Genomic DNA, 22,512 nt, shown 5'->3' with positions numbered 1-22,512 from the left:
CCTGTCGCCCCCCCCCCCCCTGTTAGGTGGCAATTGTGGCCCCGGAGGGGGAGAGGAATCCAATGAACAGAAGTTCCACTTTAGGGTGGAACTTCTCTTTTAGTGCAGAGGAGGAATTTGGGGTCTTATAGACCCCAATTCTCCTTGTAAACATTACCTGTCACATGGCTATTGCTTTCAGAAGGATGTTTACATTCCTTGTGACAGCAATAAATGTGATTTAAAAAAAAAAAATATTAATGTGTGTGTGCCCAGTTTTCTGTGTTTGTGCGCAAAAACAAACGCATGCATCGGTCTCGCATGCACGCAAACAGCGATCATCCCACACATGTGAGATATCACTGTAAATGTCAGATCATGGGCAGTAATTCTAGCACTAGACCTCCTCCTGTAAATCTAAAGTGGTAACCTGTGAAGGCCTTTAAAGCGTCGCCTATGGATAGAAAAAGTTACGTTGTTTCTTGCCGTTACATTGGCGTTTGTAGTTTTAAAAAGTAACATGTTTTATATTCATTTACTCGGCATAACATCATATTTGACAAAATAATTGAGTTCTGTATTGAATTTATTTGTATTTTTTTTTAAAGTGTATTTTGTGCGTGTACTCGAGAAAGGAGCCGGACTGCAGGAGTTGGGAGTAGGCAGGCCTCCCCAGAGGCAATCTGCCACCTTTCTCCATGCCCCGGGTGGCAATGGCGGGTGTGTGAGGGTGTCCTCCCACATAGCCCGCCCTACCTGCTCCGCTTTGAAGCCCAATGGGGCAGAGGGACTCCCTATACGGGAGTGAGAGGATCTAGCCCGCTCAACCAGCCCTGTTAGTCCTTCACCTCTCTTTTTAGAGACCGCGTGGTCAAAGTGCGTGCATGTTAACCCAATTTCGAGTGTGTGTAAGTGTGGTGGTTTTTGTGGAAGGGGGGTGGGTGTACTAAGCGCAGGCTTACCTCGCATAGCACACCCACCGGGAGCCGGGCTGAGACCACCAAACTCAATTCACATGTAGCTGAGACCGGGCCCCTAGCTGCAGAGGTGAATGGCTTGTCAGCGCAGTGCCAATCGTGTTGAGCCACCGCAGCTCCCCAATTCTTATTTGTATTTTAATTCAAAGTAGGGCTTGGGGGAAAATCGATTTGAATCGAGTTGAAAGGTCAAATCTATTCAGATTTTCAGCAAATCGGTTTTTATTTTTTCACCAGGACCGGCGCTGACACTGCGCCGGCCCTGAGGAGCTGCGTGCAGGAGGTTTTTAGGCAAGGCCGCGGCTGTGGGAAAAAAAATAGTTTTGAATCAAATTGAGAGGTCAAATTGATTCAGATTTTCAGCAAATCGATCTTTTTAGATTTTATTTTTTCACCAGGACCGGCCCTGAGGAGCTGCGGGCAGAAGGTTTTTAGGCAAGGCCGCGGCTTCGGACTAGTAAGTCATTTTCTATATATAAAAATACAGATTTTTACATGTAAACAAGTGTCAGAAGACTCCCTGTATCGCTGGTCCTAGTACGTGTGAGATAGGGACATTCGATTGTAAGCTCCTTGAGGTCAGCGACTGATGTGAATGTACAATGTATATGTAAAGCGCTGCGTAAATTGACGGAGCTATAGAAGTACCTGCAATAAATAACGCTAAAATTTGTGCTTCTTTTTCAGTAAGATGAAGTTATGTTTATGATGGATCATGACATTCCTACAATAAGACCTAGGAGAATCCAGAACCAAAATGTAATTCACCGTCTGGAACGCAGGAAAATCAGTTCTGGGAAGCCGGGGTCCCATTGGCACCAAGTTCGTATTTTCCACCAGAACGTCTTTCCCAACTTTACGGTCGTCAATGTGGAAAAACCACCTTGTTTCCTTCGCAAATTCTCCCCCGATGGCAGATATTTCATTGCGTTTTCTTCAGACCAGACCTCCTTAGAGATCTACGAGTACCAAGGCTGCCAGGCAGCAGAAGATCTTCTCAACGGGTATGAAGGAGAAATTTTGGCAAATTCTAATGACCAGAGGTCAGTGAACATTAGGGGACGCTTGTTTGAGCGGTTCTTTGTACTTCTCCATATCACGAACGTGGCTTCTAATGGGGAGCATTTGAATCGCGAATGCAGTTTATTTACGGACGACTGTCGCTATGTCATTGTGGGATCGGCAGCCTATCTTCCTGAAGAACCCTATCCACCTTTTTATGAAATCTACCGCAACAGCGAGTCGGTCACTCCCAATCCTAGATCCCCACTGGAGGACTATTCTCTTCATATAATAGACCTTCATACCGGCAAACTTTGCGACTCAAGGACCTTTAAATGTGATAAAATCATTCTGTCGCACAATCAAGGCCTCTATTTGTACAAAAACATATTGGCAATCTTGTCTGTGCAACAGCAAACAATTCATGTTTTTCAGGTGACCCCGGAGGGGACTTTCATTGATGTGCGCACAATAGGTCGCTTCTGCTATGAGGATGACCTTTTAATATTGTCAGCCGTTTACCCCGAAGTGCAACGCGAAACTCAAACCGGAATGGCAAACTTGTACAAAGAGCCGTTTATTAACTCATTGAAGCACAGACTGCTGGTGTATTTGTGGAGGAGAGCGGAACAAGATGGCAGCGCTATAGCCAAAAGACGTTTCTTCCAGTACTTCGATCAGTTGCGGCAGCTCCGTATGTGGAAAATGCAGCTACTGGACGAAAGTCATTTGTTTATCAAATATACTAGTGAAGACGTGGTCACGCTGAGAGTCAACGACCCATCACAGGTACAGGTATAAAGAAATTCTTTCATTATTTCAATTGGGTGGCATTACTGGAAGCATAGCAAAGTCATGTCTTACAGGTTGTCTGTGAACGTGATGGAGAATATACAGTATAGCACTACTAAATGATAAATCTAGTCTCCTGTATGTTGATATGATAACAGCAGTGGCATCCATTTCAATAATTGTAAAGGAGAATTTCACAAACTTCAGCTGAATATTGTGGGCTGGAGGAATCAAGAGACAGCTGGTGGGTTTGATGAAGCCAGAGGTCAGATGAGTTCTTTCACAACAGCCACCAATTGGATTCAGATGTTTGGGCGGGTTTGACTCTGATTGGTGGCTGTGGTTAACCGCTTGTGTCGACCGCCCCACAGCAGATTTACTGCTACTGGGTGGCTGCGCTGTGTAGAATCGTGTGTGTGTGTGTGTGTGTGTATATAATAATACATATTACACAGGGCTCAAAATTTCAAGTCCTGAGCTACTAGCCAGGCCTTCAGGGTTACTCGCCACCAGTTGACCCAACCAATCCCTACTCTGCACCACCCCTAATTCCGCCCTCATAAATTATCTCATGAAATTACACTTGGGGTCCTTTCACACGTGCGGACGAACGGACCGTTTATTACAAGTCCGTTTACGGACTTGTAATGTATCCCTATGGGATTGCAGACGTTAGCGGATGATGCATCCGCTAACGTCCGTAACGATCCGCGTCCGCAAAGTTCCGCTTTTTCAGACGGAAGAAAACCCTATTTTTCTTCCGTCTGGCGCAACGGATCGGATGAATACGGACACACGGTCCGTATTCATCCGATTCCCCATAGGGGAGAGCGGAGCAAAGACAGGGCGGTCTCTGCACAGTGTGCGGGGACCGCCCTGTCCGCCGACAGCTCAGCGGGGATTTACGGAGGATCCCCGCTGAGCCGACGGACACACACGGAGCGGATCAATTACGGATCCGCTCCGTGTGAAAGAGCCCTTACATGTTTTATGCAGAATTAAGTTACAAGCTTTATAAGTGCAGCCACAGCTTTGCCCACCATTGCGGCCTCTGCTCACTGTGCCCACTATTGCGGCCTCTGCTCACCTGTGCCCACCATTGCGGCCTCTGCTCACTGTGCCCACCATTGCGGCCTCTGCTCACTGTGCCCACCATTGCGGCCTCTGCTCACTGTGCCCACCATTGCGGCCTCTGCTCACTGTGCCCACCATTGCGGCCTCTGCTCACTGTGCCCACCATTGCGGCCTCTGCTCACCTGTGCAGAGGATAGCCCCAGGGGAAGAGATCATGGAGGAAGTAGAAAAGCTGCGGGATTACAGAGCTGTTAGCCCGCTGTTACAGCTGACTTTACATTGCAATTGCCACCGCTCTGCTTGTGGTTACACACAGCCTCACCTCCTGACCCGGTGCCTGTATCAGATTGACAGAATGCCAGTCCAATGCTGGGACGTGTCCCACGACCATTGTACACAATGCATGGCTTCCATTCATTTTGTACTATTGTGTTGACCTCTGTAATTATTCATCGTGATCTGTACCATGTGATTAGCTGTAGCCAATCATGAATGGAGGAGCTGGATGGAAAGGGCAGACATAGTCATGCTTTCTTGATAGGTGCTTGTAAGAGCTCCTCAATTCTAATAACCCCCCCCCGCCACACCACAAGACTATGATGGTAGGGGCATCGGAGGAAGATTGCTACATCACCCTGAATAAAAGCAGTGGCCAATCACAGCTAATTACAATGGTACACACTGAATGGATTTCATTCAGAAAAAATAGCTGCTTAAAACGGTAATTATCACCGTTTTATAAGAGATCATATTTTGTAAAGAAAAAAATAATAATCACCTCCCTAGTGTAGTACGATGTTAATGTGGTAACACTGTATTACTCTGCTCACTGAAATGTTAAAAAAACATTTTTCTTCAACTTTTATTTTTTATAAAAAAAATGTTACATTTCTTCATTTATTGAAAAAGTGGATATTACCGCGCTTATCAGGGGAGGGGGAGAAGGGAGGTGAGGAGGGGTGGGGGTACAGCTGCGGCACTGAAAGGTGTATCAAACCATACGTAATGATAATGGGGAAGGTAGTGCTGCGCTAATAGGTGGTGGATGGACAGGTGAATGGACAAGTGAGGGAAGGAAGTGGAAGATGGTATAACTGAGATTAGGAACAGTGTAACCAAAATGGCATAAACATAAAAGTAAAAGTGATCAGTTAACAATACTAGTGCAAATCATATAACTCCACAGGTTCCTCTTGATGTGATGAAATACACTATAAATAAAGTGATGGATAGTGCAAAAAATTATGTGTAACACAACACCCAAATAACTGTGATGGGTAACGGTAATAAGCTGGTGATAAACAGTCCATAAACAAGGCTTGAGCAATGTCAGCAAAAAATATATATATAAATAATATTTTAAAAGTCCAAAAATGAGAAAAAGTGCTAGTGTAGGTCCGCAATGTGAAGTGGAAGGGGGATGGGTATCCAGTGATCCTTTTTGAGATGAATGAGGATGTCCCCTTACCTTACTGCTGTAAGGTAACAGCATATAGATTCAACCACATTAAATGGTTATCCAGATGGGCTCTGATCCAGAAACGACAGGTCCTCTTTGGAAGTCTCGTCCCAGGTTGGTCAGTATCTCGCCCCAAAGAAATAAAGCATCGATAGTGTGATACCGTTTTGAAATTTTAATTCTCATAAGTAATAGACAAGGGTACTCGCATGGTTTAAAATACAATTAGGCATGTAAAAAGAGGGGCAGTCTGTCGCCAACGTCACCTCCGATACCTCTCAGTGGACTCATGCGCATTCGTCACTATCATGTGACTTCCTCAGGAGGTCACATGATAGTGTGAAGTCACATGATAGTGACGAATGCGCATGAGTCCACTGAGAGGTATCGGAGGTGACGTTGGCGACAGACTGCCCCTCTTTTTACATGCCTAATTGTATTTTAAACCATGCGAGTACCCTTGTCTATTACTTATGAGAATTAAAATTTCAAAACGGTATCACACTATCGATGCTTTATTTCTTTGGGCGAGATACTGACCAACCTGGGACGAGACTTCCAAAGAGGACCTGTCGTTTCTGGATCAGAGCCCATCTGGATAACCATTTAATGTGGTTGAATCTATATGCTGTTACCTTACAGCAGTAAGGTAAGGGGACATCCTCATTCATCTCAAAAAGGATCACTGGATACCCATCCCCCTTCCACTTCACATTGCGGACCTACACTAGCACTTTTTCTCATTTTTGGACTTTTAAAATATTATTTATATATATATTTTTTTCTGACATTGCTCAAGCCTTGTTTATGGACTGTTTATCACCAGCTTATTACCGTTACCCATCACAGTTATTTGGGTGTTGTGTTACACATAATTTTTTGCACTATCCATCACTTTATTTATAGTGTATTTCATCACATCAAGAGGAACCTGTGGAGTTATATGATTTGCACTAGTATTGTTATTGTTCACTGATCACTTTTACTTTTATGTTTATGCCATTTTGGTTACACTGTTCCTAATCTCAGTAATACCATCTTCCACTTCCTTCCCTCACTTGTCCATTCACCTGTCCATCCACCACCTATTAGCGCAGCACTACCTTCCCCATTATCATTTCTTCATTTATGATTCAGATGTGTATATACTAGAGGTAGACTTATATGGGTTTTTCTCTGGCCGATAATTAATGCTGTTTTTTGTGGCCGAAAAAAAAAAAAAAAAACCTCACCTGCTGCACTTCTTCCTGCTTACTCCTGTCACTCTAGCACACACTTGATGTCCTCAGTACAGATGGCACTGGCAGGTTTCACACCAAGCCGAGTGTAACAGTGTAAAACTAACAGAGAGGGGAGAGAGAGAGAGAGAGGAGCTGTCGGCTCGATGTCGGGGGTGGGCGGGACCCAGAAGCTAAATTACACCAGCCAATGATTGGGCTGCTTTAGAAAGGGGCGGGCCACATATACGTATCGGCACGCCCAGATACCATCCCATTGGCTGGTGTAATATAGCTGCCGGGTCCCCCCCACATTTCTTTCTCTCTCTCTTTCTCTCTCTCTTCTCTCTCTCTCTCTCTCTCTCTCTCTCTCTCTCTCTCTCTCTCTCTCTCTCTCTCTCTTTCTCTCTCTCTCTCTTTCTTTCTCTCTCTCTCTTTCTTTCTCTCTCTTTCTTTCTTTCTTTCTTTCTTTCTTTCTTTCTTTCTTTCTTTCTTTCTTGTTCTTTCTTTCTTTTTCGTTCTTTCTTTCTTTTTCTTTCTTTCTTTCTTTCTTTCTTTCTTTCTTTCTTTCTTTCTTTCTTTCTTTCTCTCTCTCTCTCTCTCTCTCTCTCTCTTTCTCTTTCTTTCTCTCTCTCTCTCTCTCTCTCTCTCTTCTCTCTCTCTCTCTCTCTCTCTCTCTCTCTCTCTCTCTCTCTCTCTCTCTCTCTCTCTCTCTCTCTCTCTCTCTCTCTCTCTCTCTCTCTTTCTCTTTTTCTCTCTCTTTCTCTTTTTCTCTCTCTTTCTCTTTTTCTCTCTCTTTCTCTTTTTCTTTTTTTTCTCTCTTTTTCATGTCCCTCTCAGTCTGTGACACTCTGTCACATATTGGGCAGCTATCTTATCCCAGTAGAAATTGGAGTTTCCTCTTCTGTAGAGTTGAAGTCCTGGATGAGAGCGGAGAGTCTCTGGAAGTAAGTGTCCCTCACTGATGAGTACTTGGGGCAATGTAGCAGGAAGTGTTCCTCATCCTCCGGGACCCCCTGGTCACATTGCTGGCACAGTCTGGTCTGTCTGTGCCGTCCTAATTCCATTTCCAGGCTGTGGGCGCTCAGTCTGTACAGGCTCATTGTCTTTGGGGTCTTGTAGCACCTCCAGGTACGGGGCCAGTTTGTAGTCTCTCTGCAGTGACTGCAGTGTTTTTTGGAGTTTGTTATTTCATATCTCCATTCTCCAACATGTTTTTCTTTGGAGTTATCCATTATGTTTTTTATTTGAGATTTTGTCAGGCCGCATTGTTGAGAGTTTGGGATAGACAAGGTGTTGATAAGTTGTTGCAGGCCACACGGCTTGGACTGGTTCTTGCTGTCCAGTAAGGCTTGATGGAGGAGGTGCTTGCAGAATTCCAGATGGAATATTTCTGTTGGACTGGTCTGGGTAGGTGACGGGACCCCAAACTTCACTGCCATAAAGAAGAATTGGGGCGATGACGCTATCAAATATTCTGAGCCAGACTCTCACGGGTGGTTTTAGGCGGTACAGCCGTCTCCTGATGGCATAGTAGGCTCTGCATGCCTTGTCTTTTAGTGCCTCTATGGCTGGCTTGAAACTTCCTGATTGGGTAATGTCTAGTCCGAGGTATGTGTAGCTGTTCGTTTCATCCACAGTGCAGTTGTTTATTGTGAAGGAAGGGCTCTTTGTTTGTTTTGTATTTTTCTTTTGGAACACCATGGTTTTTGTTTTGCTCGAGTTGATTGGTAGTGCCCATGTGGCGTTGATTGGTACTGCCCATGTGGCGCTGTATTTCTCCAGCACTTCCAGGCTGTCTTGTAGGCCTTTCTCTGTTGTCTCTCTCAAGAAATGTTGATAAAAATGTCATATGGGTACAGTGTTGCATGACTGCGCAATTGCCATTCAAAATGTGACAGAGCTGAAAATTGGCCTTGGCAGGAAGGGGATAAAAGTAGGGCTGCAACTAACGATTATTTTCACAATCGATTAGTTGGCCAATTATTGTTTCGATTAATCGGATAATAGCCTTAAAAAAAGAAAAAAATTGCATTTTTTTTTTTATTTGTTTTGGCTCAATTTGTTGTTGGGCAGATTACAAAACACAAATTGCTGCAAAAACGCATGACATGCTTTTCTGCAGCTTCTCCATTGAAGTATATTGGAAAAAAAAAAAAAAATCGCACCGTTTTGCCTTAAAAACTCCTTGCCCTTTCCAAATACGCAGCAGCTGAAAAAAAAATCGTGGATGTGAACGTGTCCCATAGGAAAACATGTAAATGAACTGTAGTGTTTCTGCAAAAAGCGCCAAAAAACAGAGGTGTGACCCCGGCCTGAGATGTTTAGTAACATAATGGGGTTAAAGGGGAGTTCCACCCACAATTTCACTTTTTAAATATAAATACCCCTGTAATACACAAGCTTAATGTAGTCTAGTAAAGTTAGTCTGTAAACTAAGGTCCGTTTTGTTAGGTTGTTACAGCATTTAAATAGTTTATAAATGGGAATGGATAGACTCAGTTGAAGAAACCTATAGGATGGAAGAACTGAGAGAAGGAGTGGAAGGCAATAATGTAGCTCAAGACAAGAAGTGGGATAACTGGAGGGCTTTTAAGAGATCTTGGAGTTATGCTGAAAAACTTAGGGAGGAGAATTAGAGATAATTTAAAAATTGAGAAGAAGTCATCAGAAGGCATCCGGGATTATTTATGGTGAGATAGGGGGAGGGTGGGGGGGGGAAAGGATAAGAGGGGGAAAAAAAAAAAACTGAATTCTCCTTGTAATGATATTGCTCATAAAGTAAATAACGAATGAGCAACATATCCCCCAAAAAAAAAAAAAAAAAAAAAAAAAAAAAAATATATATATATATATATATATATATATATATATATATATATATATATAGTAATTAAAGAAAAACAATTACACTAATGATGCGAAACCAGAATAAAGACGCTAAGGGCTGGCAAATCAGAACATGAGCGTATAAACGCATACTCTATGAGGTTGGAGTCTGAAGTGTATAAACAAAAAAAAAAAAAAAAATAGTTTATAATCTAGAAATAGACCGTGGCCATCTTAAGTGTGGGCATCATGAAGCCAGACTGTATGACTTCCTGGATTTCAGCTTTGCATATCTCGCACATGCTCAGTGCACAAGCAATGTAATAGGTTTCAGTCAGGTTTGCAAGGACTACTGGGAAACATGATGCCTATCCCAGAAACCCTTGCAAATAGCCTAGGCTAATAAGGAGGAGGAAGTAATGAAGGACTACAAAATAAAGGTATTTACAAGCAACAAATTAAATAAAAATTGTCCATTCTGAACACTGAGATTAGAGCATGCAGCACAGACAAATATAAAAAAATGGGTGGAACTCCACTTTAAAGTGGAGGTTCACCCAGAAAGGATTCATGCTCATTTTGTCTAGGGGAATCAGGTAGTTTTTTTTTTTTTTTTAAACAGAAGCAGTACTTACCGTTTTAGAGAGATCTTCTCCGCCGCTTCCGGGTATGGGCTGCGGGACTGGGCGTTCCTTCTTGATTGACAGGCTTCCGACGGTCGCATCTATCGCGTCACGATTTTCCAAAAGTAGCCGAACGTCGGTGCGCAGGCGCCGTATAGAGCCGCACCGACGTTCGGCTTCTTTCGGCTACTCGTGACGCGATAGATGCGACCGTCGGAAGACTGTCAATCAAGAAGGAACGCCCAGTCCCGAAGACCCATACCCGGAAGCGGCGGAGAAGATCGCTCTCTAAAACGGTAAGTACTGCTTCGTTTTAAAAAAAAACTACCTGATTCAAATTTCCCTTGACAAAATGAGCATCAATCTAATCTTAAATTTTTTTTTTTTTTTTAGGGTGAACTCCCGCTTTTAAAAAACAAAAATAAGTACAAAAAGAGCAAATTATCGCTACTGTAAGGGGTTCATTTTTTTACTGTGAAACAGTGAAAGTAATATTTACAGTAGCGATTTGCTTTTTTGTACTATAAAGGGCTAATTTTAGTTTCTTTTAACCCCATTATTTTACTGGCCGATTAATCGATTATGAAAATTGTAATCGATTAATTTCATAATCGATTAGTTGTTGATTAATCGATTAGTTGTTTCGGCCCTAGATAAAAGTGTCCAATATTAAAGTGGTTAAAGAGTAGGCATGTGCAATTTTTTAAGTTACGAATACGTTTTCCGTCATTTTTCGTTATTTTAGTTGATTCGTTAACATACGAATGAACGAATGGTTTAGCGCAATTAATAACGAATAACGATATTTTCAAAATAACGAATATGGAAAACAACGAAGATACGAAAGAAGAAAGAAACGAAAACATAGAAACAACGAAAATACCGAACCCAAAAAAAAAAAATAATTACGAAAAACAAAATGAACGAAAATGCAAACTTACTAATATTCGAAGACCGAAAAGAAAACGAAATGCCGAACAAAGACTAAAAAACGAAAATCAAAACTAACGAAAAATAAATTACGGATCTTCGGAAAACTGAAATGAAAACAACGAAAATACAAAATAATGTAAATTAGCTTTCGTTAGTACTGAAATATTTCTGACCAATAGCCACTGAGCGCTGTCCCTTTCCTCTGAAGAGGTTTGTTCCTTCCCCAATGAGCTTCTTTCTCATTACCTCCTGGCTCCTTGTGTCTTTTTCTGTGTTAGACTGCAGTGCATCTCATTTCTAGATTTGTATTTGTAATATCTGACATATTTTAGTTTTCTTCTACGTCAGACTTCATTCTAGACTGGGTGTGTGTGCTAACTAAGACAGTCAAGTCAATCACAGTAAAATCCGAATTACAAAATTACGACGAGTAGTGTGTCGAATAAACGTAAAATGTATTCTAACAGAATTACGAATGCAATAAAATCTACAAAAGTACGTTTTTACAATCAAAGGAAATTAGACATGAAAATACGAATGATCATAAAGCAACGAAAATATATTTCTTTACGAAAATACGAATGCGGCATGATGGAAAATATAATATAAATACGAATAACAAAACAACGAAAATTAAACTAACGTAAAAACGAAGGAACGAATAAAATCATTTTAAAAATACGAACGCGGCAGAATACAAAATATAACGAAAATACGAATCTCGATTCAACGAAAAATAAACTAACAGAAAAAAACAGAAAACGGAAAAAAGAGTGTTACGAAAATACTAAAGAGTACGAATACGATAACTAACGTCTTACGAAATTACGACTCGTTACGAATCACGATAAACGAACAGAAACGAAACAGAAATAAACGAAAATTTTTGCTGTGCACATGTCTATTAAAGAGTGAACTAAGGCAGTAAACTACGTTACTTAATGCATTTCCTTGGTGAGAGTAAAGGTGTTTAATCACTTGATTTTCAAACCCCTCCGCTATTATATCCGTGCCACAAGTTATATTCCAAATATCTAATTGCAAAAAGAAAATATGAAAACCTGGATGGAATCCGCAGGACGTCCCTGATACAATTTCTGTTGCACACTTCACATTATTAGTAGAAGGTTGTTTATGGCGTCTGGCTGGGCTTGCAGGGAAAGTTCTCAATTATTGGACTTTTTGACGATTGCTTTGGTGGTGCCACTTTTGAAGCTATTAATTTGCTTTACTCCCGCTCTTCCTTTTTTTTTTTGTGCCTCAATCATACCATGTGAAGTATACATTATAAGCTCTTAGCAAGTTTTAACATTTTCTAAAAGGGCGTGAATGCTGAGGGTCTGTAGATTTGGTAAGTGGAAATCTGTAAAGCTGGAAGTGTGTAATCAAAATGAGTGTCAGAATGAAAATGGAGAAATGGAAAAAGAAATTATGTCGTTTTACATCCGCATTATGGCTGCAAATTAGACACAAAACTGGGATATTACTGCCTAGGCTATAACACTGTGGTGACATGTATTAGCATGTTTCATTGGCTTGGGAGGGTGATATTAGACAGGAATTGGCTTTTTTTTTTTTTTTTTTTTTTCATTTGAGCATTCCTGACCCCTCTTTTAGCACCCTCTCCCACTACTGAGGCTGAAGAAATGAACTATGCCAGGGGTTGACACATTTGCTTGGAATCTAGGAGCCAGCTAAAAAAGTTAGGAGCCAGAAAACACGCCCCGTCCCGACGAGCTTGCGCGCAGAAGCGAACACATACGTGAGCAGCGCCCACATATGTAAACAGTGTTCAAACCACACATGTGAGGTATTGCCGCGATTGGTAGAGCGAGAGCAATAATTCTAGCCCTAGACCTCCTCTGTAACTCAAAACATGCAACCTGTAGAATTTTTTAAACGTCGCCTATGGAGATTTTAAAGGGTAAAAGTTTGTCACCATTCCACGAGCGGACGTAATTTTGAAGCGTGACATGTTGGGTATCACTTTACTCGGCGTAACATTATCTTTCATAATATAAAAAAAAAAATGGGGATAACTTTACTGTTGTCTTATTTTTTTAATTAAAAAAAGTGCGCTTGTAAGACCGCTGCGCAAATACGGCGTGACAGAAAGTATTGCAACAAACGCCATTTTATTCTCTAGGGTGTTAGGATAAAAAATATATATAATTTTGGAGGTTCTAATTAGGGAAGAAGATGGCAGTGAAAATAGTGAAAAATGACATTAGAATTGCTGGTGGTAATAACTTGTAATACCAACGGCTCCCCACCAGATTTGCCCCCCCCCCCCCTTCCAAGCCAAGTCGCCAGGACCCTATTTCTAGTCGCCATGGCGACCGGGATTTGTCGAGCCCTGAACTATGCCATTACCTTCATTGTATAGAAAAGTTTGCTTTTGATAAGACCGCTTTCCCCCTTCGCCTTCCAGGACAGCTACTTGAGAGATGATTGGCTCCGCCCTCTACAGGAAACACAAATCTGATCCAATTTTTTTTAAAGGCCCCTCCCTTTCCTCTGACCTTCAGTTGTTTTGTGTTTCCAGGAGCAACGACACGTTTTTTGTTTTCCTTGGTCTGATAACTGTAGTTGGCGGACCCCCCTGCTCTGGCAGCATCCAGTACTGGTCGTGTTCAGTCCCTGTTTTTGGCCAGAAGGGTTCCCTCTTGTTGAAGGTTCTTGCTCACCTGCAAGGGTAAAATGGCAACTTCAGGTTCTCCCCAGCTCTGCATGTTTCTTCTAACTTTCATAGGTCCCAGGAAGTAGCCCTCACTAGTTTTTGTTCCTCTCCCAAAAATGTTTTTTAGACGTAAAGAGAGTAGGGGTCACCGATCCGTGATCCGAACGGGCCACCCCGTTCGGATCGGCACACCCCGCGATCCGCGGAGCCTAGGCCTAGGAAAGTCCCCGGCTTCGGCCTAGCTCCGGAGCGGCGGCCATCTTGCTCCACCCAGTCTGCTTGCCAGAGCTCAGCGTGACACGCCTCCCCAGGGAGGCGTGTCATGCTGTGCACTGGGCTCTGGCAAGCAGACTTGGAGACAGTGAAGCACTGGTGTGAGAGGAGGGGGGAAAAAAGAGCACAATTCTGGGGTGGATTAAAGAGGAAGCAGGTGAGGCTGTTTGGGACTTGTTAAAAGTACTATCTTGATGTTTTTACAGCTATATATATATATGTAGCCCTGTTGTGATTTTCAGCCATTTAAGAGGATGTAGATATATATATATATTGCAGCAGGTGGAGCCAGAGAGCACAGATTTGGAAAACTGCATTTCCCAGGAGGCTGTGAGACAGGAAGTTCCAGGAGAGAGGGGAGTCAGGAGGAAGTAGTGAGAAGAGGGAGTCTGGAACAGTGACCAGGGAACACAGATCTGCATCACAGAGTGATTTAAGACAGCTTGTGTCAGAGCTGTGTGTTTGCCACTGAGACACAGGCTCTATGCAATAGTTCTTGGAGAGACTGATGTTCGTCTACTGTGTCAGAGAGAGACTGTGTTTTGAGCGATAGAACTGAGGCCTGGTCGCAGGGCCGATCCAGCCACCGGAGTAATCCAGCCTGCCCAACTGAGTGAGGACAGCTGACGGAGGTTATTGCCAGATACCCCAGACGGCCCCTAGACGATCTGAGATGTCCTGCTGGAGGCTTTAAAAGACTGCATCCATTTCACAGAAGTCGGTCTGAGGAGAGAGGGACACTCGCTTCCGCAGACAACCATCCTCCTTCCCCAAAGAGACATTGGAAATGGTGAGCGGCCTTTGGCCATTGCAACAAGTGTATTTCCTACAACTGTCATACATCCAGGGCCCCAACGTTGGCTAGCCTAGGACAGTACTACTGGCCAGTAGTTTAGGGTGGGGTCGATACTGCTAAGTATATAGATATATTACTGTTCATCGCATTCAATCTAAACGTATTATCTCATTCTGTTATTAGTTGTATTATATTAGAGTGGGGAGACATTAAGGGCTTTTGCTCTATCCCACAGTCATTAAATCTGTTATAAAACTTCACAAGGTGTGCTGGTGTGCTGTGGATTCATTGTTTGTGGTGTGTCACAGAGGTGAGACAGAAGACCCGATAATTCAGCGGCTCCTTCGGGGGTGAGCGCTACATATATATATATATATATATATATATATATATATATATATATATATATATATACCGGTATATATTAGTGCTGTCAAGCGATTAAAATTTCTAATCGCGATTAATCGCATTAATGTCATAGTTAACTCACGATTAATCGCATTTAATCAAATTGAAAAGTGAATCGGCTTGCTTTTTGCAAATGTTTATTGAAAACAAAATTGGGATATAATGTAGTGTTCAAAACTAACATTAACACTTGGAGCAAATAAGCTCTCACACAATGTAACACTGTCCATTAATAAAAAAGTGAAAAATACTTTGTCACACAAACAGCCCCTTTCTAAGGGATCAAAACAGGGCGATACAAAATCAAATTACAAAGTGTACATGTAAGGTAAACTAGGATTCAGCCTATAGTGCAATTAAACCATGGCTCATCAACTCAGCCTCTTATTTCAGAAAGTATGAACAATAACGGTAACCAATAAAATGTAAGCATACTACTTCTTTGCTTTGAGCCAGTTACTCAAACACACAAGCCTGTTGACATTTTCAGACAACAGGGAAGCTCGCTTCTTTTGTACAACATGCCCAGACAGTGAAAACAACCTTTCAGAAGGTACTGATGTGGCTGGTGTTGCTAAGTACTTGCGTGCAAGGCGGGCCATTTCACTATGTGCCCCTTCATGTGTGGACCACCATTCCTGGGGACAGTCATCCATGCCAGTAAGAGGCTCTGACTTGTAGCGCCTCAGACATTGGTCAATACTGTCGTCCTCTTCATCAGACGAAGACTCGTTTGTAAGCATAAGTGTTGGTTTCTTCGTAGGAGGCTCAGGCGTGACTTTGTTATCCGGCTGTGCAGGCCTCTCCCTTACCATCTCCTGGAGCAAGGCGCGGATCGTACCCCACACCTCAGCCCTGTCAGGTTTGCTCAGACACTTGAGATCCTTAAACCTTGAAATGAAATGAAATGCAACTTTAATACAAGTACAGGTGCGGGTATAACAAAATTGCGACAATACCCCTATCTCATTGCTATCTGACCTTGGGTCAAGTGCTGTCGCAACTCTCAGCCACGTGATGTTGGTCTTCTCCTTGCGACCCTCCATGTCTGCTGCGAAGGTTCCCTTGAACTTGATCGTGTAAGCTGGATCATCCTCAGTAACCTCCATCACTCGTGACAGATGACACAACGCTGGCAGCACCACTGAGCAAGACACAAACTTCTCTCCTCCCAGGAGTTCAGAAACATACCTGCAATAATATAGAGATTCACTTTTGTGGGGAACTAGTTAGGCCTACTGTAATTCTCTCACTCACTCACCACACTCGCACACTCTCTAATCTTTCACACATGCATAGCCTACCTGCACGCACATATACCATAGTTGCCAACATTTGTCCTGAGACACTTTGCAGCACAGCTATTAATTAATTACTACACTCACTTCCCCGAAGCTCCACCCACTACGCATAATGTTCGCCAGGCGAAGATTATGCGGAGTGGGTGGAGCTTCGGAGAAGTCAGTGTGGTAATTAATAGCTGTGCTGCAAAGTGTCCCTGGAAATTTTTAAATAATGTTGGCAAGTATGATATACACACACCCAATCATTAATGTTACTGCTCTGACACAGACCTACTTTGATTTAACAAACAGATATACAAACGACACGGATACACAATGAATTACCTGCAGTGCTCCAGCACAGCCTCGAGCTTCTTCAGTTTCTCCAGCTCAGTAACTGTTGGCATGGCGATGTTGGTTGTGTGCAGGGCCAGTGCATCTTTCAGTGGTTCAGCATTCCGCTGAACACGCTTGATCATTTCCAGGGTACTATTCCATCTGGTTGACACTTCCTGTGCGAGTGACTCTTTCTTCTTATTATGTGCGACTTGTTGTTGCTCGAGCTCCGCTTGGTTTGCAGGGCTGTGCTTAAAATGTCCCACGACCTTTCTGCATTTTGCCAATGCGCTGTCAAACGGGCTGTTGGTTAGAGAAACCGTGACGGCTCGGTGCACACTGTGTGCGATGCACGGCACGTGCACAAAGGGGAGCTGCCTGGCCGCTGCAATCATGTTGCGTGCACTATCCGTGGTCAGTGAGACAACTTTTTGTTCAATGTCCCACTCTCTAGCTACTTGCATAAAGTGCTCTGCAACAGCATCAGCGAAGTGCCTCTCTTCTGTCTTTAGAACAGTCAAAGCATGAGATTGAAGTTTCCACTGTGGATCAAAGTAATGCGCTGTGACCCCGAGGTAGTTGTGATTACTTACGGACGTCCAGTAATCACCAGTGAGCGCGACTGCTTTTGTATTGTCCAACGCCTGCTGTACCTTGGCTTTCTCCGTTTCGTACAATTTCTGTACGTTGCTTGTAATGGTGGCTCTCGAAGGCAATTCGTAGGTCCAGTCGTTTGATGCGATGCGAATGATATCAGCTAGACCCTCGTCCTCCACAACATTAACAGGCCTACATGCAGTAGCCACCCATTTAGCTATGGCTGCAGTAAGTTTGTTCTTAGTTGTGGTATCCATGTGCTTCTGTCTGAAAACATCCATTGTCGCCTGGCTTTGACCAGGGAGCGGAGAATTCCCATCAGCTGTGTGCTTGGCCATCAAGTGGTATTTCAGACTGGACGTGCTGCGATGATAGCTCAGTTCACAACCACAAAACCCACAGATCACTTTGGTCTTGTCAATGGAACCATTTGGCAACTTTTTAAAAGTAAACTTTCCATTCAGAATCTTATTGGAATCCATTTCGGCAACCTCGTGTTTCCGTTTCCGGTCTAGCTAGATGTGTGGTGTTGTAGTTCTGAAAAAAACCAATAAAGTTTGTTTGGCCAAAAAGGTTCACCCTTTAAAATTATAAGTTTGATCTATGTTCGTTTTATGAGGTATTGGTCTATATCAGGGGTGGGCAATTATTTTTTCGATGGGGCCACATGAGAAACTAAAAATATTTTGGAGGGCCGGGCCAAAAGGCTAAACTCAATACTGATGCAATTGTATTTCTTTATAAAAAGCAGTAAATATCATTGTTGGAAAACTGGGGGACAGAGGCTGGGGACATGGCACAGGAGGGGGACAGAGGCTGGGGACATGACACAGGAGGGGGACAGAGGCTGGGGACATGACACAGGAGGGGGACAGAGGCTGGGGACATGGCACAGGAGGGGGACAGAGGCTGGGGACATGGCACAGGAGGGGGACAGAGGCTGGGGACATGGCACAGGAGGGGGACAGAGGCTGGGGACATGACACAGGAGGGGGACAGACGCTGGGGACATGACACAGGAGGGGGACAGAGGCTGGGGACAGGCAGCCACTGTTTAATCAATAACAATTGATTAAACAGTGGCTGCGTGTGATGGCACAGTGGCTGCGTGTGATGGCACAGTGGCTGCGTGTGATGGCACAGTGGCTGCGTGTGATGGCACAGTGGCTGCGTGTGATGGCACAGTGGCTGCGTGTGATGGCACAGTGGCTGCGTGTGATGGGCACAGTGGCTGCGTGTGATGGGCACAGTGGCTGCGTGTGATTGGCACAGTGGCTGCGTGTGATTGGCACAGTGGCTGCGTGTGATTGGCACAGTGGCTGCGTGTGATTGGCACAGTGGCTGCGTGTGATTGGCACAGTGGCTGCGTGTGATTGGCACAGTGGCTGCGTGTGATTGGCACAGTGGCTGCGTTTGATGGGAACAGTAGCTGCGTGTGATTGGCACAGTGGCTGCGTGTGATTGGCACAGTGGCTGCGTGTGATTGGCACAGTGGCTGCGTGTGATTGGCACAGTGGCTGCGTGTGATTGGCACAGTGGCTGCGTGTGATGGGCACAGTGGCTGCATGTGATTGGCACAGTGGCTGCGTTTGATGGGCACAGTGGCTGCATGTGATTGGCACAGTGGCTGCGTGTGATTGGCACAGTGGCTGCATGTGATTGGCACAGTGGCTGCGTTTGATGGGCACAGTGGCTGCATGTGATTGGCACAGTGGCTGCGTGTGATTGGCACAGTGGCTGCGTGTGATTGGCACAGTGGCTGCGTTTGATGGGAACAGTGGCTGCGTGTGATTGGCACAGTGGCTGCGTGTGATTGGCACAGTGGCTGCGTGTGATTGGCACAGTGGCTGCGTGTGATTGGCACAGTGGCTGCGTGTGATTGGCACAGTGGCTGCGTGTGATTGGCACAGTGGCTGCGTTTGATGGGCACAGTGGCTGCGTGTGATGGCACAGTGGCTGCGTGTGATTGGCACAGTGGCTGTGTGTGATTGGCACAGTGGCTGCGTGTGATTGGCACAGTGGCTGCGTGTGATTGGCACAGTGGCTGCGTGTGATTGGCACAGTGGCTGCGTGTGATTGGCACAGTGGCTGCGTGTGATTGGCACAGTGGCTGCATGTGATTGGCACAGTGGCTGCGTTTGATGGGCACAGTGGCTGCATGTGATTGGCACAGTGGCTGCGTGTGATTGGCACAGTGGCTGCATGTGATTGGCACAGTGGCTGCGTTTGATGGGAACAGTGGCTGCGTGTGATTGGCACAGTGGCTGCGTGTGATTGGCACAGTGGCTGCGTGTGATTGGCACAGTGGCTGCGTGTGATTGGCACAGTGGCTGCGTTTGATGGGCACAGTGGCTGCGTGTGATGGGCACAGTGGCTGCATGTGATGGGCACAGTGGCTGCGTGTGATTGGCACAGTGGCTGCATGTGATTGGCACAGTGGCTGCGTTTGATGGGAACAGTGGCTGCGTGTGATTGGCACAGTGAGTAAATGAGAATAAGTACAGTAGCTCTGCACCTGGCTAGCCAAAGTGGATTCTTTGTAAGTATTTTTTTTGTGTCAGCACTCAGCACGTACCTCTTAATCTTAATCTCAATAACTTTATCGCACGATTAAGAAGTTTGACAATTAAATCATTATTATTTTATATTGCACAAAGTCGCGCCATCCTACCGACACTGAAAAATAAAAAATAATAAATCTGCGCTATCAGGGCAACAAGCAGCTACATACAATCCAGTGAAAAAAAGGAAAGCAATACAAACAAAACTCAAAAAAATGCAGCGCTGAAAAATAAATGGTGAATAGACAATGATGTCTATCTGGAACCCACATAAATAAAAATGTGTAAGTCCATGGATTAATACAATAATTTTAGGATTAAATGATGTGATGAGGACACTATAGACGTGTGTCTAAGTCTCAATGAATACAAAAATATAAGTCTATAGAAGTGAACATAAAGCCGGAAGTTGAGATGGTCAATCAAATGACAGTGACAAGTCACCCACGGTGATCCTAAGTGAACTAGAATATTGGTGTAAACGCCCGCCACCAGAAAGGGAGGCTTACCGGATGTGGTCCACCGCATCCGGTAAGCCTCCCTTTCTGGTGGCGGGCGTTTACACCAATATTCTAGTTCACTTAGGATCACCGTGGGTGTCTTGTCACTGTCATTTGATTGACCATCTCAACTTCCGGCTTTATGTTCACTTCTATAGACTTATATTTTTGTATTCATTGAGACTTAGACACACGTCTATAGTGTCCTCATCACATCATTTAATCCTAAAATTATTGTATTAAAGGGTCACTAAAGGAAAACATTTTTTTAGCTAAAATGACTGTTTACAGGGCATAGAGACATAATAGTTAACTGATTCCTTTTAAAAATGATTAAAAATAGATAAAAAAACAATCATATAATGTGCCTGCAGTGTAGTTTCGTTTTTGCTGTTGTTTGCTGGTTCTCTGATGTACAGAGAGCCACTAGAGGGCAGTCAGCCAATAGAGAGCAGTGATACTTTGTCTAAAACTCCTCAGCACCAATCCAGTTTAGTTTTACACACAGTAATCACACCTCCTTGATTAGTGACCACCGTGAGAAATCTCCCAGTACTGTGGTTATCAGGAAACAGGCAACCAGGAAGTGTCCAGAACAGAGAGGATTTACAGCAACATCAAAGCAAAAACGAACAATGAGGACATGAAACCAGGACTGCAGTAAGGTAAAGGAAGCTATTTAGCTAAAAAAAAAAATTCCTTTAGTGACCCTTTAATCCAGGGGTCTCCAAACTACGGCCCTCCAGTTGTTCAGGGACTATAATTCCCATCATGCCTAATGATGTCTGTGAGTGTCAGTCTTGCAATGCCTCATGGGACGTGTAGTTCCGCAACAGCTGGAGGGCCGTAGTTTGGAGATCCCTGCTTTAATCCATGGACTTACACATTTTTATTTATGTGGGTTCCAGATAGACATCATTGTCTATTCACCATTTATTTTTCAGCGCTGCATTTTTTTGAGTTTCATCCTACCGACACTGCCTGTGATTGACAGGCTTCCGAACGGCGCATACTGCGCGTCACAGGTTGCCGGAAAAACCCGAACGTCGGTGCGGCTCTATACGGCGCATGCGCACCGACGTTCGGGTTTTTCCGGCAACCTGTGACGCGCAGTATGCGCCGTTCGGAAGCCTGTCAATCACAGGCAGTGCTTGGGAACGCCCACTCCCGCGGGAACGCCATCGGGTGAAGAAGAGGTACGTGCTGAGTGCTGACAAAAAAAAAAAAAACAGGCAGTGTCGGTAGGATGGCGCGACTTTGTCCAATATAAAATATAACGATTTAATTTTCAAACGTCTTAATCGCGCGATAAAGTTATTGACGGCGTTAAAACGGGTCTGCGTTAACGCCGTCAATAACGCGTTTACTTGACAGCACTAATATATATATATATATATATATATATATATACAGGGCTCGACAAATCCCGGGAGCCAGGTCGCCATGGCGACTAGAAATAGGGTCCTGGCGACTTGGCTTGGAAGGGGGGAAAAAAAAAAAAATATTTTTTTTTGTGAGCTGGTGCCATCTGGTGGTGAGCCGTTGGTATTACAAGTTATTACCACCAGATGTGTAAGCTGGCGCCATCTGGTAGTGGCCGTTGGTATTACAAGTTAAACAGCAATTCTAATGTAATTTTTCACTATTTTCACTGCCATCTTCTTCCCTCTAATTAGAACCCCCAAACATTATATATATTTTTTATCCTAACACCCTGGAGAATAAAATGGCGATCATTGCAATACTTTATGTCATGCCGTATTTGCGCAGCGGTCTTACAAGCGCACTTTTTTGGGAAAAAATTACACTTTTTTTAATTAAAAAATAAGACAACAGTAAAGTTATCCCCATTTTTTTTAATATTATGAAAGATAATGTTACGCCGAGTAAATTCATACCCAACATGTCACGCTTCAAAATTGCGTCCGCTCGTGGAATGCCGACAAATCTTCATAGGCGACGTTTAAAAAAATCTACAGGTTGCATGTTTTGAGTTACAGAGGAGGTCTAGGGCTAGAATTATTGCTCTCGCTCTACCAATCGCGGTGATACCTCACATGTGTGGTTTAAATACCGTTTACATATGCGGGCGCTGCTCACGTATGTGTTCGCTTCTGCGCGCAAGCTCGTCGGGACGGGGTGCGTTTTCTGGCTCCTAACTTTTTTAGCTGGCTCCTAGATTCCAAGCAAATT

General features: G+C 43.9%; 1 protein-coding gene across 2 annotated transcripts in view; it reads left to right on the top strand.

Annotated features, from left to right (window-relative positions):
* Positions 1–22,512, top strand: part of DET1 (DET1 partner of COP1 E3 ubiquitin ligase) — an 82,327-nt gene that overhangs the window by 12,347 nt on the left and 47,468 nt on the right. The window contains exon 2 of one of the 2 annotated variants that reach the window (XM_040342401.1): positions 1,644–2,747. In XM_040342401.1, coding sequence (XP_040198335.1) covers positions 1,656–2,747 — 1,092 coding nt within the window. In that variant the 5' untranslated portion in view covers positions 1,644–1,655. Of the gene's footprint in view, positions 1–1,643; positions 2,754–22,512 lie in introns of both variants that reach the window. The other variant, XM_040342400.1, reaches the window with a different exon arrangement.

The sequence above is a fragment of the Rana temporaria genome, chromosome 3 (assembly GCF_905171775.1).
Source record: "Rana temporaria chromosome 3, aRanTem1.1, whole genome shotgun sequence".
NCBI classification, from domain to species: Eukaryota; Metazoa; Chordata; class Amphibia; order Anura; family Ranidae; genus Rana; species Rana temporaria.
This window is presented reverse-complemented; position numbering and strand designations above follow the sequence as displayed.